Source organism: Microchirus variegatus (genome assembly GCF_963457635.1).
Source record: "Microchirus variegatus genome assembly, chromosome: 3".
Lineage (NCBI taxonomy): Eukaryota > Metazoa > Chordata > Actinopteri > Pleuronectiformes > Soleidae > Microchirus > Microchirus variegatus.
Window position 1 is genome coordinate 10,974,057 of NC_139804.1, and position 16,826 is coordinate 10,990,882.

Below are 16,826 nucleotides of genomic sequence, written 5' to 3' on the forward strand. Positions count from 1 at the left end.
TCTGGTCCTTTTGTGGTTAAATAAATAAAAAAATAAAAATAAAAAAACGTCCAATTGTTGGTGCACTGAAATAAGTGTTCCCAGTGCGTGGTTAAGAGCACAAAATGGCGTATATGAGAAATGTAACATTATTCACAAACGTTTCCCATGAAAACATTTTTTCTTCCTCAGCGTGACACGCTGTTCATGATCACGTCTTACTGGAGCTTAGCTAACTGTTCCATTTACTGTGCTACCAAGAAACCTCGTCCCAGTGGAGCACTAACGGGACAGCTGGATGATGGATCCCATCAAGTGCATCTGCCATTCAAACACAACTGTCCTCTCTGAGCCAAAGCTATGTCCTGCTGTTATTCTTGGGTCCCAGTAATGGGGCATGTGTGTTTGGCTATTCCTACATCTCATGAACTCTGACAATGGAGGCTGACAATGGTGAGGGAATAGTTTTCTTTACCTGGGACTCTGCCTAAACAAGGCCTGGAGTATTTATAGAGCTCATGCATGCACCATTGTTACAGGGTGGGGGTCACTATATTTACCCCTTGTTCTGTGTGCCGCTCCATCATAAAGCAGCAAAGATACTGTGTAGTTATCATCCAGCTACTACTGAGACATGGTGAGTCCACACACATTTCATTATTGTTGCATTTACAGGGACATTCTGTGTCTGCTGCCTTGTTATGATATGAATATATCATATTATATACAGTAGGTTATTATACTGTGTACTATGTTTTGATGAATTGTAAATTTCGCTCCACTCACACCAAAGATAATTAATCAATAGGCTCTGTGTCGACATGTGTACGGACGCTGAATACAGATCAGCAGAAGAGTCGTCAATAGGACGTCGCTCCAGTTGTCCTATTGACAAGTCATTGATTATTTCTGTCCGACCACAGTGATGAAATTTTCAAAATGAGTTTGCAACTGTAGCACGGAGAGGAAACAAGGTTAGATGAGGGAACGAGGCGGGGAGGAGGCGAGGAATAAGAAACAGAGAGGAGATAAGGAGACAAGGAGAGGAGAGGAGAGGAGGCCCGTGTTCAGATTTGTCCATTAGAAAGAATGTAGCACAACACTGAAGAGAGGTCGACAGATTAATCGGTCGAGCTGGTGTCAATTTTGTTCTTAAATAATCTGCTTATATTATTAATAAGAGGGCTGTGTTGAGTTATATAGACGTATAAATGTATAACATACTGTATATATAACTCATTCTATATGGAATACTAACTAATATTAAGATTAACTTTTAATTTGTGTAATTTCCTTTAAGTATATGTATAAATAAATACATATATACAGTATATAATACTAACACATTTTTGTTCTCAGAAACTTGATAAATGTCACTAAAATGACGGCGTCCATCTTAACAATTCACACGTTTCACAAATAAACCGACTCGTCTGAGCGTGTTTATCGACAAACATGAACTTGACCCGACACAAACCATTTCGCCACAGGAAACAGGAAGTGGCCTGTAACTTTGTTTTTATATTGACCAATCTGCCCAAACCAGAAAACATTAGCACATGAAAACATAGTGAGCTGCAAGGGCCTACACTATGCTGCTTGCAGCTTTAATTTTCATTTGAAATGCAATATATTGTACCAAAAGATATCGGCATCATATCTAAGGTCCACCTGCAATACATCCCAGCCCACCTGTGTTCAACACAAAACTGCAAATTCTACCACACTTCCCACGGATCCTCTTACAACGACACCGAGAAATAAAATGCTGCCGAGCACCAGAGGTCCTGTCCATGACGAGATACACGACAGCTAATCCACAACAAGGGTGCGACAGCAGCTGTCGAGAGGCCTGCGGTTCCACCAGGCAATATGGTGTCACTGCTCTGCATCGCCTCAGCCTCGTTTTTCACACTTCCCTGGCAGTTGTGTAAATAGATCAACGTAATCCTTTGCCTCTGAGGGATTTTTTTTTTTGATCAAACAAGCCACAGTGTAGCATCCTGTCATTACCCCGGCCTGATGGAATAATCCCTCATGTGATCCTGGGACAGTAAGAGTGCAAACGGTCGACCACACCCTCCCCAGGCTTAGTCTGCATTCTCATAGAATGATATGCTTGAGTAAACATTTCCATACTAAACTGACAGTGTTTGTAATCCCCCCTAATGAAATGCGTGCTGTGGTATAAACCTCGCCTGTCAAGCACCCTTTAATAAGTTTTTCAGATCATTGGCTCATTATTATGAGCACATGTGTCACAGTGAAACCGATAATGAGTGAAAGTGGAGCGGAGAGCCAGGTGATGATTGTGACATCAGTATTGGATCTAATTAATACAACTTTGTCAAACCCTGCAGTCGCCCAAGAAAGCAAAGAAGAGAGCGGAGGGAGCCAGCTCCAACGTCTTCTCCATGTTTGAACAGGCCCAGATCCAGGAGTTCAAAGAGGTCACTCCCTTTCCTTTTTCTTTCTTCATATCGAGGTGGAGCTGAACTGTGTGTAATAATAAGATTTATAATTCTCACAGGCTTTCACCATCATGGACCAAAACAGAGACGGCTTCATTGACAAGAATGACCTGAGGGACACTTTTGCAGCTTTAGGTTAGAAGAGCTATGTGTCATTCGTTTATGTCAATATGTGTCTCTTCTTCTTTTCATATTCTTTAAAATTACTGACTGCGACTGAAATTGAATACATTTATAATTAGGTTTTCAAACATTTAGTATAAACTGCAGTGCATCGTTTCTTTATATGAACCTGATACAAATGTGTGTTACATTCAAACCGCTGTCAAATGAGTTCACACGATAATGATTAAAGCGGACCTCGACTGGAAGTTCCAATTAACGCTGTTTTTTTTGGTGTGTATCAGCGCCATTACCTCCTTTAGCTATTTTTAAACACTGTTAAAACAATGTTTCAATAATGAGTAGCAATGCATCCACCGTTCCAGAGGGGGGAGCTGCACTTCTGAGAGCTGGTGTGCTGATTACGTCACTTCCAGGTATTGGCCAATCACAAGACAGTTGGGAAAGCCCTTGCTGGCTGGCCAATCACAGCACAGTCTATCTTCTGGGTGTGAGATTTCAGTCTGAAACACCACAGCCGAGGAGAGCATCATTAAGGAGAGATTTCTATCAGCTCAGTTGCGGCAATTAGGAGGTTTTTGACCATAAAAACAAGTGAATGTATGTAAGTAGACCTCCATAACGCACATATATGTGCGATAGGACTACTCTATGGGAGCTTTAAGGCAATTGGCTCCAAACAACTCTCTCTGAGATTCTGCACAGATTGTGCACACAGGAAGTGAAGAAATGTCAAGATGAAACCAGCAGCAACATTGTGCGACTAAAGTGAGGTGATCACAAACAGGTTGGAGTATGACTGAAAACACAAAGAAACGCCCATTCAAATGTTCTGAATTGAATTCTATTGCTAAAAAAACATTGTTTCAGCAGTTTGATTTTGATTGGATAAATGCTTATTGGCCCCGCCCGCCCTTGCACTGCTGCTGAATACACACAAACGCACCCCCAGAGAGAAAAATGACATCAACAACCAAAAACTGTCATGATTTGACCGAGCCCTTTATATTATCATCTACCTTTTGTTTAATGTCACCTGAAGGCCACCATAGCTTCATATACACATGGATGGGAAGTGTGACGCAAAAGGTATTAACTTGGTTGCAATACTCATCTTCATCCCTAGATGGCACTACATTGTACATACTTCTCCTTTAAGTCAGTCAAGGGACTCACAGATGCTTCCCCAAATACATCTGATTCCAGTCTTTTACTGAAGATCACTTTAGAGACATAAAATAAAGTTGTGATTTATTTACCAAACATCATCAATTTATCTTTATCTTGAAAAGTGGGCACAATAAGTTCATGAAACAGTCCTTTAAGTAACTGTGACAAAGCAATTTCTGTTTTCCCTTGTCTGCGATAGTAAACTGAGTATATCCTCTGTTTCTGTACAGTTGGGTTTCACAAGCATTACATTCATTATTAATTAATCATAACAATGAGGGGCAGAATATGCAGCAATGTGTAAATGATGGCTGGTCTCAGTCTTAAAGTGTCTTCTGTCTTGTCTGTTATCCTCGTCTAGGCCGTTTAAATGTCAAACAGGAGGAGATTGATGATATGCTGAAAGAGGCACCGGGGCCGATTAATTTCACAGTCTTTCTCACCATGTTTGGAGAGAAGCTTAAAGGTGAGTGTTGGATTCTGTTGGATTCTGTCAGTTTATTAGGTACACCTGACTAAAACTAATGCAGTTCAAGTCAATGGTCTTATTCATCCATTAAGATGTTACTTAATCATCATCGGCAATGATTTAATGCTCTGCATTTAACTCTGATAGTGGTCTTGAGACATAAACGTCACACAAGGTGCAGTGAGAAATAAAACCAGTGGGTGGCAGCAGATGTTCAAAGGATATGATGCAGACCATGTCAAAAACACATTTAAGCAGCTGTTGCAGTAAATTCGAAAATGAATATATTGAAAAATATGTATTAGGGCTGCAATAATGAATCGATTACTAAATGAATGAATCACCATCTATTTTAAGTTTCTCTTTTTTAACAAACAAAACAAACTCTCTGATTGAGCTCCTTAAATGTGACGTTTTTCTTTGTTCCTTAACAAAACAAGACATTTGAGAAAATCATCGTTTTAGTTTTTTATAGACCAAACTACTAATCAATTAATTAACAGATTCATCAATTGTGGAAATAACCATAAGTACCAACCCTAATGTGTATTGCATTGTGGCCTTTATATTGTGATACATACTGTATCATGAAGCAATGAGTTGCTGGCATGTGATTGGCTGGCCAGATATATACATTAAAAAAAACAGTTGAACAGGTGTACCTAATAAAGTGTATAAATATGTGTTCCTGTTGTCTGGACTGAGTTAAAAGCGTTGGACAAGACCTGTCAACATACGATGAACATTATGTTCCTCTTTAACGCGGTGTCCCTAATAATCTGACAGTTGGGGATAAACAGTATGTAAGGAGACAATTTAAAGAATGTATGTTTTACCAAATCCATGCTGTTAATGTGCAGGCGCTGACCCAGAGGAGACCATTCTCAATGCTTTCAAAGTCTTTGATCCTGAGGCAAAAGGAACGTTAAAGAAAGACTAGTGAGTAACTCGCTGGTGAACGTTGAGTTTACTCAGTGAAGTGAACGTCTGCTCATTATCATCACTGATTGTTTTCACAGTGTCACAGAGATGCTGACGACACAGGCAGACAGGTTCTCACCTGAGGAGGTCAGAACTCTCCCTCTGACAATATTACACCAGTTTGTAGCATTTAATGTATTTTACATTTTACTATTTTACATCTTGCCTATAGATGGAGCAGATGTTTGCAGCTTTCCCTCCAGATGTAGCAGGGAACCTCGACTACAAAAACCTGGTCCATATCATCACACATGGTGAAGAGAAAGACCAAGAATAGAGCTGGATGATTACCTTCTACACATGAATAACAACTGTGGTGTCAGAATTTGAACAGGCAACAGAGCAGAAACAGAGCTAAGAATTTCAGGTTTAAGGATTTTATTCTGAAATGTATATTGATGTATTAATTATATGTTAATTCGCTATTATTATTATTACTATACACATGTTTTTGTGTATGTTATTGCACTATTAGACTATGCGGTTGCATGAGATTAAATCCCTGAAATTAAAGGTTGATATGATGACGGTAAAGGAAATGTTCAATGTGTTGATATTGTTTTCCTCAATGAATAAAGCAAAGTTGGGTTGCTATCAGCAGCAATTTTCAGTCTGGTAATAAAATGCCAGCGGCAGAAGAAATGTGACAAAAACTCAATGGGACCTAGAAAGTGCTCATTTCTAATTTGCTGTAACAAAAGCAAACATGTGTCTGATTTTTGACCAGATGAATTTGCACCATGTCACCATAACAGTGGAGTTGAGGGAGATTTGCAGCAGCAGAGGGTTTAACCTTGCAGTTTGTTAATCCCAGTGTGAGAAGCAACAATAACTTTTCCACTTCCATGGAGACAGATTTGCATTTGCTGCCTGTGGCTGCAGCAGGAAAAGCCTTTTCAGTAGTGATATTTAATTAGTCATGTGAGTTTTAGTGCAGTGCTGAGTATGCAGGAGTAGACCAAGAGGCACTGCTGCACACACAGCTGCTGCTGTTCCCTCTGTCCCAGTACAGCACAGTGCATTATGAAGCAGGTCACTGCTGCATGTGCACAAGTTAAAAAGATAAATACAGGTGTAATAGATAAAGGGAGACTGGACAGTGTTTCATTTAGGAAAGCACTCGTTTTTTCTCCTATTATTCTTGAGACTAGATTCATTTTTCATAACAGCAATGTCAATCAGCTCTTTCAAATGAATACTTACACTTTAAGCATATTATTTACTTGTGTCACCATTTTGTCATGGCAAATGTCTTTGGAATGCTTTGATTTCAGGTAGTAGAATACTTAATTTAGAAATTATAGTAATAATAAGTATTATTCTAATGATTATTATTATTATGTGTAGTAGAAGAAGTACAGTAGTGGTGATAAAATCACAAAGAATGTGCATGAATTTTGAATAATGCAATGCTGAGTAATGCTGGCAAACTCTTTGATGAAAGTACCATTTTACATTGTCTGCCTTTGATCAATGTTGCCGTAGGTTTTTATTATTATTATTATTAATATTATTATTATTATTGTTATTATTATTATTATTATTATTATTATTGTTAATAATTATTAAAGGGCAGATGGCTGTGGAGATAAAAGACATCAGTTGGTACACTGAACTTACAGCCAGATGGCAGCGGCTCAGCCTCACTATGTTCCTGACTCTTTTACTCCTTTATATCTAAGGAAATATGTTATAATAAAAATAGTAATTTCATATTGAATAATATTAATCATATCATATACCTAATGATTTTCGTGACTTATTGTTAACATTCCTAATTGGGGAGGGATTTAGAGACTACTGAGTGATTTCACTGTAAAAACTAAGACAATGGTATACCTATAGTTTTTATGGCTGAGCATTTCTGTGAAAATGCTCCAAACATCTACTTAATAGCCTTAATATCTGATATTTTTATTTTCACACTCGTCTTTTAATAAGTAAATTATCTGACGTTTCCCTCTTTTTTCCATCTGTACATCATCTTTTCATGCATCCTCATCTTAAAAGTTGAAGACGTTTCCCCATCCAGTCCGATAGGGGGCAGTAGCAGAGCGGCCAGCAGCAGCAACAGCCTCCTTGAACCGTTAGCTAGCTAGCTACACAAGGTGCGGCTGAGACGGGACACCAGCATCGCGGTTGACGTTTATTATTGTTGTTATTTTTACTCTGCGTCTCACAGCACAGACCACTAGTAGATGTAGATATTGTAAATCTGCAATGTTAAAGTAGTTTAGTAAATTTATCACAACGATACGCTAAAGAGCAGGATCACACCAACAGCTTCACCCTTAGCCGGAAAAACAGCGAGGCTAACGCTCGATAGCTAATGCTGGGATAGCTAGCGCACTGACTAGCTCAAACGCTGATTTGACCGAGCAGGTTTTTATTAACGCCAGTGTCGCAATGGCTGATGTTGACAAGCTCAACATAGACAGTATCATCCAACGTCTTTTAGAAGGTAAGGAAATGCCGAACATTTTTATTTGAATGCCGATATGGCGGATACTGCTAACACGCTGTAGCGCCAGCTAAAGCTTCGCTGTCGCATGTTTGTCAACATCTTTTTAAAACTAGCCTAGCTAACGTAATTTATTATTCTATACGGGTAGTTGTGTTCTTATCAGATGTGTCTCTTGGGTTGGAATGGCAGTGTAGTCGCAGGCCATAAAGCATCACGTACTTGGTCAAATACACACTGCATTACGCACACAGTCACAAGCGACGCTGCGCATTCCTGTGTCGCGCGTGAACGCGCACAGTTATAACAGAAACTGTCAGCCGTTCTTTACAATAATATATAAAGTAGTGCTCTTTAACCTTCTTATGTTTGACAAAATTTAAATGGCCGAAAGCTGCTCGTGTCCTTTTTAAATCATTTATTCTCAGTTTTCAACCAAAACAAACTGAATGAGTTTGTTCTGTCAAAACAAAACCGTGCATGTTTAAATACACTGACATTTTTGGCTTATTCACTTTTCATTCAGTGTTCACATGTTCAGCTATGTATGTACACTGGGTGTTTTCATCTAGTGAGATGACACTGGCACTGCATGGAGTCGACAAGAGTGGTGTAAGATGGAGTGTATCCACTTGGCTTCACTCTAATGGAGTCATTTAAATGTTCATCTGACAATCTTGTTCTGAAATTTGATTTGACACGCACACTTGTCATCAACACTTTCGATTAATCGCCTCAAACAGCACCAGTACAATATAAAGAGATGTTTGGACGGTTTTAGCTTACATTCTCACTCCTTGAACTCTTAGTTATTAAACTATAGACCTCAGATATAATTTACCATAACTGGCAAACCTGACCAAGTATATTTTTTCATTTTCAAGCTGAACTTTGTACTATAAAATACTGCAAAAAATTCCTAGCAGTTTGTGTGTCCAAAGATGGGGATGCATTACATGGCATAACGATGGAGAAAATAATGTACTACAAGTACATGGCCACATTCTGTTCTACACACACACACACACATTTTCAAGTTTAAGTTTTATGACATTAAAGCAGCACATGGAAACCCAGTTTTATCTTGGCACACTGTCACACATAAAATAATTATATATATATTCGAGTAAAAATTAACATTTCAGGTTCACCATTATTATTTCACATGTCTACAATTTCATTCTTGTTCAAAATCCTTGAACTGTGTGAAGGTTGTAATTATGGTTTCTACTAGTAAAATGAAGTAAAATGCAGATAATTGCATTTTAGTCAATAATGTTTATACCTTTTGTGTTCTGTATATTTTGCTTAACGTGACTTTGTTTGATTTTCTTGTTGCAGTCCGAGGCGCAAAACCTGGCAAGAATGTGCAGCTCCAGGAGAATGAGATCCGTGGATTATGCCTCAAGTCCAGGGAGATTTTTCTCAGTCAGCCGATTCTCCTGGAGCTGGAAGCACCTCTCAAGATATGTGGTGAGTAGTGAGGAAGAGTTTTGCTTATCCAGATTAATTTTACATTGGTTTTTGAACTGCAAAAATGAACAGCTCTCAGGTCACAGGCTGGCTTTACACGACAACGCTCCCGGGTGAAACCGACAAAATATTTTATCACATGGGCCTTTCAGTTAGACAACTAAAACAGCGTTTTGGGGGCTTAAAAACGCAAAAAAAATGAACCCACCCTCCAGAGTGAAAATCTTAAAAACGCTCCACCGTCGCGTACCCGTCTAGAAGGTTGAAAACGCAAAAGTGTGCTCTGAGCTGCTCACGATGGCTATCGGAGGTACACGTTGACGTCAGATCCATGTGCAGTACAGCCAAACAACAAACATGTCGGATTATTTCCATCAGTCGGATATTGAAGTTGCCTGAGCTGCTCTGATACCTATCCAGGAGTAGGGATGTAACGATACACTCAACTCACGATCTGATATGGTTCACGATACGATTTTCTCACAATTTTTTTTATCAAAAGAGCTACAGACAAATTATGACCAAATAAAATTATCTTTTATTCGTAGGAAAAAAATCTTAGAGGTGCTTTCTTTACAGAAACTCTGTAAAACAGTTTGTGTCCTCTTATAAAAAGTGCAACTTACATGGTCATCTTAACAAAATACATGAAAAATATCTCCTTTCTTTAGAAACACTCTCACAAGTAAAGGCCACATTATACTTCTACGACTCAGTAACCACGGAGACCCCTAGAGCCTTCATACTTCTCCGTCGTGGTGACGGATACCCACTGAAATTTCCCGCCCGATCAGTAGGGGTCGGTTGTTGTGCTTTTGGCTACAGTGAGCAATGGCGTCCGAGAGAAAGACTGTGGAAGCGGAATAACATTGAAACAGTGGCCGTTTCTCACTTTTCTGTGTCATGGAACGCATTTTTAAGATAATTTGAGGTGAGAAATCGGCCATTTGGAGTCTAAACATGTGCAGTCAGTCCTCCTGTCGCATCTATGTCAAAGACATCAGCAGTGTGGCAGCATTTTTCAAAAGTAGATGACAGTAAAAAAGTGGAATCTTTTCACAGCTCTACTACAAACGTGGCACATCATTTAAAAACACTAAGCTAAGGTTGCTCCGTCTGCTTTCAGTATGAACATATCAGAATTATTAGCATATTTCAATGTTTTAGTTTAATAATCGTTGATTGGTTTTATAACTGCAGACGCACCTGCAGACAACAGCGGCAGCGTCCCGTGGTCTATTTGTGTCTCAGCCGTGAAGCTGAGCTCCTATGTTGAGTCTCGCTCTGTGTTCCTCAACAGTTATTGTGCTGATATTACTAGTTGACATAGTACATTATTTTCGGATATCAAGGTCTGTGGTATTGCGCAGATGAACGTAATGCAAAATGCTGTCCGAGCCTTCAGACTCTGTTGAACTCCAGCCGCGGCTGCTGATCTTTTCAAATTAAGAGCCACAGCCGCACAGGTGCTTTGCGGATGCGGTACTCGCGAAGCACCCACCCCCCCCCGTCCGATTAGTCGATTTTTAGTCGAAATTTCAGGGCTTTAGTCGACTAAGAGTTTCTTTGGTTGATTACAGCCCTAAACGCAACATCACTTTTGCGGTTTTTGTTCAGATCGTTGTCGTGTAAAGCTATCCTCAGGCCTGCTGTGTTCACCCCGCACTTTAAATCCATGGAGAGCGAGCAGTATATTTCAGAACCTGACAGACTGAATATATCTGACCCTTATAATACCCCAGGGGTTTGTCACAACTGTGGAAACAGCCAGGATATTATTTCAGTCCCACAGATAAGCTTTTCCTCTTCCTAATGAGGTACTGTATGTACAATACCCGAAATATAGGGTCTAATTGACATTTTGGGGGACTCAAATGATGGTGATTTTTTTTTAATCCAGTTTGGTTTTGTATGTGCATTCATTTATCTTGTCCTACAGGTGACATCCATGGGCAATACTATGACCTGCTAAGGCTGTTTGAGTATGGGGGCTTTCCTCCTGAGAGTAACTACCTGTTCCTTGGAGACTATGTGGACAGGGGGAAGCAGTCTCTGGAAACCATCTGTCTTCTGCTGGCATACAAAATCAAATACCCTGAGAACTTCTTCCTGTTGAGGGGAAACCACGAGTGTGCTTCAATCAACAGAATATATGGTTTCTATGATGAGTGTGAGTTGTTTGCTGAATTCAGTGGCTGAAATGTGCTGTACTATTACCACTTCCACAGATGTGTACCTTTGTGTGGCCTAAATACACCTAGTAGCAAAATAATCTGTGGTCTTATACATAGTAGAGGAAGTGTTATTATTGTTACGGAATAGTGAATAATCTACTTGATCTGGATGTTTTAGGTAAACGAAGATACAACATCAAACTCTGGAAGACCTTCACAGATTGTTTTAACTGCCTCCCCATTGCCGCCATTGTCGATGAGAAGATCTTTTGCTGCCATGGAGGTAGGTTCTCATAATTTGTATGCGTTTCCAATACTTTTTTTTTTTTCTCCAGCCACATCAATCGGCCCTCACTCCACACCAATTGACCCTCACTCCAGTCCAGTAGGTGGCAGTAAAGCACCTGTAAACTTGTTAGTTAGATAGAATCCACAGCAGCTAGCATGGCTGAGTATAAATCCAAAGAAGAAGATACACTCAGCGTTGTAAGTCATTTGTGCGGCAGCATTTCAGATACTGTAGTAACTACGGGGTTGTGGATGCACAGTTATAATGTCCAAAGAAAAGCCAGTTGTTTAGATTAATGCATGCTTAGGGATTTTTTAGCCTTTTTAACTGATCTACATTTCGGCATTGTTTGGTTTGATCCATGTCGGATGTCGCGCTCATAATTCTTCGCTGGCAGTCTGTTGTCACATTTCAGCTGGCTTGGAACTAGAGCTGAAACAATTACTTATTATTAATGGATTACATTATTAATCGTCAACTACTTTTGATAATCGATTCATCGGTTTGAAGCTTTTTTCGTGATTAAAACAAAATTGTTTGATTGTTTCAGCTTCTTAAATGTGAATATTTGCTTCTGCTCCCGATAACAAAGAAATAACTCAGTCATTTTGGTTTGTTGACAAAACAAGACATTTGAGAACTTTATTATCATCATATTCGGGGTTGACAAACACTGATCAACGTTGTTTACACTTTATGGCATTTTATGCACCAAATGATCACTCCATTAATCGTGAAAATAATTGTTAGTTGCAGAAAAAAACACCAGGTGCCAGATACTATCCCTAATGGAAATGCAAAGAAACCGAGTTGAGCAAAGCAGAGCCATGCTAGAACTGTATAATTGAAAAGTTTGACAACAGAGGAAACCTCCACTTACTCTTCCTTTTCCCATGTGTATCGGGAAACTACAGTGGTCTTCATATACCAGAAAGAATGTTTTTTCTTTTTCAAGTAACGCTGCTGTAGAAACTGCTCTGTAAGATGACAGCATGCATAAATAAAGGCCCTTGTCAATTGTGCATACAAAAGTGTATTCTATGAACATACAGTAATTACATTTCTTGCTAAATGTTACACCTTGGAGCTTTGACGTCAGCTATTCTCATGTGTCCCGAAGTAATATCATTTTATGTTTGTGGTTTTCAGCTGACGTAGGCCTCAAACATGTGCAACTGGCCCTGACCTCAATATCGCTGTGTTTATTTGTACTTTCACTGCTGTTCTGTTCAGGACTGTCACCTGACCTTCAGTCCATGGAGCAGATCAGACGTATCATGCGCCCCACTGATGTGCCTGACCAGGGTCTGCTGTGTGATCTGCTGTGGTCTGATCCCGACAAGGATGTGTTGGGCTGGGGGGAGAACGACAGAGGTGTATCATTTACCTTTGGCTCAGAGGTGGTGGCCAAGTTCCTACATAAACATGATCTGGATCTGATTTGCCGTGCCCATCAGGTAATCACAACACGCACCTCTGCATACATTATCAAATGTAGTGATGTGGGGAAACAAGTATTTTACAGTTATCATTTGTTCAATGAGTGTTATTTAGTTCTTTAAACCTGTGTTTAATACTTTTCTTATTCCACTTGCAGGTTGTTGAGGATGGCTATGAATTTTTCGCAAAGAGGCAGCTTGTCACTTTGTTCTCCGCTCCTAACTATTGTGGGGAGTTTGACAATGCTGGCGCCATGATGAGCGTGGATGAGACCCTCATGTGCTCTTTCCAGGTAAGAACTCAGTTGTGCATTGTGGTAGCGGGTGGGGGAGAAAAATGTTTTCCATGACAATACTGTATTATATCGTTTTGAGACACCAAGTATCAATATTTTTTGTAGCATTTCATTTTTTTAAACTGATGATCAACTTTTTGTAGATTAGCATAAAAAATACTAAGTATATTGCAATATCATGATAATATCGTGTTGTGGCGATTCCTGATTACAGGTCAACAAGTCCACATTGTACATGATGTTAGAAACAATTGAATTATTGCGCCAGATAATGCTGCAGGGAGTCTAAATACTACTACGTTCAACCAGACCCAAACTGGCCCAGACCCATGCTCCGCAGGTCCCACCCCAGCTATTTATACAGATATAACAGAAGAAGTCCAAGCTGGTACATTTTTGGACAGAATGTGTCGGCTCAAAGAACTGAATATTTTGAAGTTAATGGGCGGTAGAAAGACCTGGAATGTGCTTGACATGCTACCAACTAGCCGCATGCTAAAGTTGTTTGTGACATAGAAGGTAATCAGGAAAACACCTAATAATAACGAGCTGTAGTGTTTGTTTCTGGGAAAAGAACAGCTTAGCTGCATGGTGCATCTATTTACTTGTAAATGTGTGTTTCTATTTTGGGATGCAGTTACTTTATGGTTAGCATTTTTGCATCTATTTGAAATGAGATTTTCTACATATTCTGAATTTTGATAAATTGGTTAAAGGTCCCATATTATACCCTATTTACCCAAGTTAAACTAGGTCCTGGTGCCCTAATGAACATGTCTGTGTCATGCTTTAGTCAAAATATCATAAGGATGATGCACAATGGCAGTTCAATAACTCTGCCAAAACAGCCTTTGTTTGCCAACATTCACGGTGAAATGTACTCACTGTCCTCACTTGGTCGGGAGGTGTAAACATTGCGTGTTTTGTCGCCTATACTTACACAAAGTGGAACCACTAAAACATGAGTCTTGTTTTTTCACATTTTGGGGACTGGTATGGCCCCCTGAGTCCCAAATATAAGTACTAAAAGATAAAAGAGTTGATTTTGCACAATAGAGGACCTTTAACATTTGTATCCTTTGTGTAGATTTTGAAACCAGCTGAGAAGAAGAAGCCCAACGGCAGCCGTCCTGTGACTCCACCACGCAACATGGTGACCAAGCAAGCCAAGAAATGATGGCCCAGATGCAGAGGCAAATGGCTGGAGTCAGAATCTGGAGGAGAATGGTCTCACTCCTCTGCTTTCATCTTTCTGCATTTGAGGGATTTGTTCTCCTTCATGCTGCCAATGCTGAAAAGATATCCACTCCTACACGATGAAAGCAAAATATTTTTGTTGTTTTGTCCACAGGGGTAAATTGATATGTCACCATGAAAACCTCAGGTGTTTTTGCACTCCATTTTGCAGCTAGTATTTGCCACATATGACTGTTCAAGCAGGAAAAATGTAATAATATGGCTAATTATGCACAGGAATGCCTTGTTTGAAGCTGTGCACAATTTTTCCAATTTTCTTTTTTTGTCGTTTTTGTTTTCATGTCCTAATCTTGTGTCATCTTCTCCTCACTGTCTGTACTGAGGAAATAATCGTTATAAAACCTATGGGAAAAGTCACAAACACCTGTTTACTTATGTTAAAAAAATTATCTATGGTTAATTTGCAGTCCGTGTCGTGGTAACATTGACTCCACACTGCATCATTACATTTTTAAACAAGTATTGTGCTAAATTAAACGAATATAAAAGCACTCTTGTAATGTCTAAATCTTTCTAATAAACTTTGAGTGTATTTTAGGGGGACGTTGGTGTCAGATTGTCATTCGTTTCCACAATGTTTTGCCTTTTAGCACCCATAAATGAAGCTGAAAGTATCAAGCACGTAGAGTATTGTGAAATAATGCTTTCACATATTTAAATTCTATGTTTTTCCAAAATGCAAAGTGACAAAGTAATGCTTAAGCCACAAAGTGCCCCCAAAGGGCATTGACGTATCTCATAAACGAGTATTTTGTAATAAATTATTTCTGCACGTTATGCATGGAATATGTTGGAGAAAGACTGGAAACTAAATCCTGTGCTTTGGGCCGGTATGCGGTACGTGAATGGTAGGTTAGTTACCTTGTGCATCAGCCTGTATGCTACTTGAGGACTGCCCTCCTGAAGACCTCCCTTGGACCACATGCAAGTGAACAAACATAATTTGTCTAGAAAGTTGAAAGGTCAATAAAATTTCAGCATCGTGTTCTAATATTTGAATATATCACTTAATGATCTGCTGGAACCGACCACCCACCGCCTACCTGACAACAGTTGTATGAGGGGAGTACCGGCACTTCCAAACAGAGTTCTCCATTTTTCATTATCTGCATGTAAATTTAATGTTTTCTTTTTATTTGTATTTTACTTGTGTTTTAACTGTGTACATTTGTATCTGAGACCAATAGCTTCCTCTGCTGCCTTGCATAGATTCATTTGTGGTATCAGCAGCCTCAGAAACCACAGATTAACAGCACCTCGGATTAGAGTCCACATAATGTTTCGCAGATTTAAGGTAGCAGCATCTCAACATCAGCTGTTCAGAGGAGACTTTGTGAGTCAAGCCGTCGTGGTTGATTCGTGATAAGAAGCCACTACTGAGGAACAAGAAGAGGAAGAGAAGTGTTTGGGTCCAGAAACACGATGTATGGACATTAGAGCAGCAGAAATATGTTTGATATTTGAATATCTTTGATTTGATGGAGGAGGAGGTGTGATAGTGTGGGGACGCTTTGCAGCAACTTGCCATCCCATCTGGTCTGTGTCTCAGTGGGACCATCATTTGTTTTTTGTTAGAAACAATAATCCCTAACACACCTCCAGGCTGCTTAAAGACTATTTGACCAAGAAAGAGAGTGAAGGAGTGCTGCGTCAGATGACCTGGCCTCCACCAACACCTGACCTCAATCTAACTAAGATGATTTGGGACGAGTTGGACCGCAGAGTGAAGGCAAAGCAGCCAACACACGTGAACTCCTTCAAGACTGCTGTGAAACCATTCCAGATGATGACCTTGTGACCCTGACTGGGACAATTCCAAGACTGTAAGGCTGTCATCAAAGCAAAAGGTGACTACTTTGAAGAATGCAAAACAATTATTCTGGGTTGTTTACTTGAATATATAATTCCAGTATGTTCCTTCATAGTCCTGATGTCAATCTACAATGTAGAAAATAATACAAATAAAGAAATCAATTGAGAAAATAAACAGCAGCTATACAGAGAATACATTTTAATTAGAATGCAATGGATGTGTCATGCATTTCCTTTCAAATATATTTTTCTGATTTTGATCCAAATAAATAAATACAATCCAAAACAAAAGCATCTATTTTAACTGTCTGATATGACAAGCCATTTCCACATTTAATTATCCATAGTCAAGCACTTCAGATATTCACAATGACATTTCTCCTTGCACAAATAAAGCCATTTGCATGACTCGTCTGTATGAGGTGTCTCCTT

At 39.4% G+C, this 16,826-nt stretch overlaps 2 protein-coding genes across 2 annotated transcripts; both read left to right on the forward strand.

Moving 5' to 3' along the window:
- Positions 1-549: 549 nt before the first annotated feature.
- Positions 550-5,776, forward strand: myl2b (myosin, light chain 2b, regulatory, cardiac, slow). The gene is made up of 7 exons (XM_083886593.1): positions 550-616; positions 2,340-2,429; positions 2,510-2,585; positions 4,105-4,209; positions 5,073-5,151; positions 5,232-5,280; positions 5,366-5,776. Exons 1-7 carry the CDS (start codon positions 614-616, stop codon positions 5,468-5,470), a joined length of 507 nt encoding a protein of 168 aa, XP_083742719.1. The 5' UTR covers positions 550-613; the 3' UTR covers positions 5,471-5,776.
- A 1,507-nt stretch (positions 5,777-7,283) lies between these two features.
- On the forward strand, positions 7,284-15,125 carry ppp1cc (protein phosphatase 1, catalytic subunit, gamma isozyme). The gene is made up of 7 exons (XM_083887255.1): positions 7,284-7,654; positions 8,996-9,127; positions 11,067-11,297; positions 11,480-11,584; positions 12,824-13,047; positions 13,188-13,322; positions 14,413-15,125. The coding sequence occupies exons 1-7, from the start codon at positions 7,600-7,602 to the stop codon at positions 14,500-14,502; spliced, it is 972 nt and encodes a 323-aa protein (XP_083743381.1). The 5' UTR covers positions 7,284-7,599; the 3' UTR covers positions 14,503-15,125.
- The last annotated feature ends 1,701 nt before the right edge of the window (positions 15,126-16,826 follow it).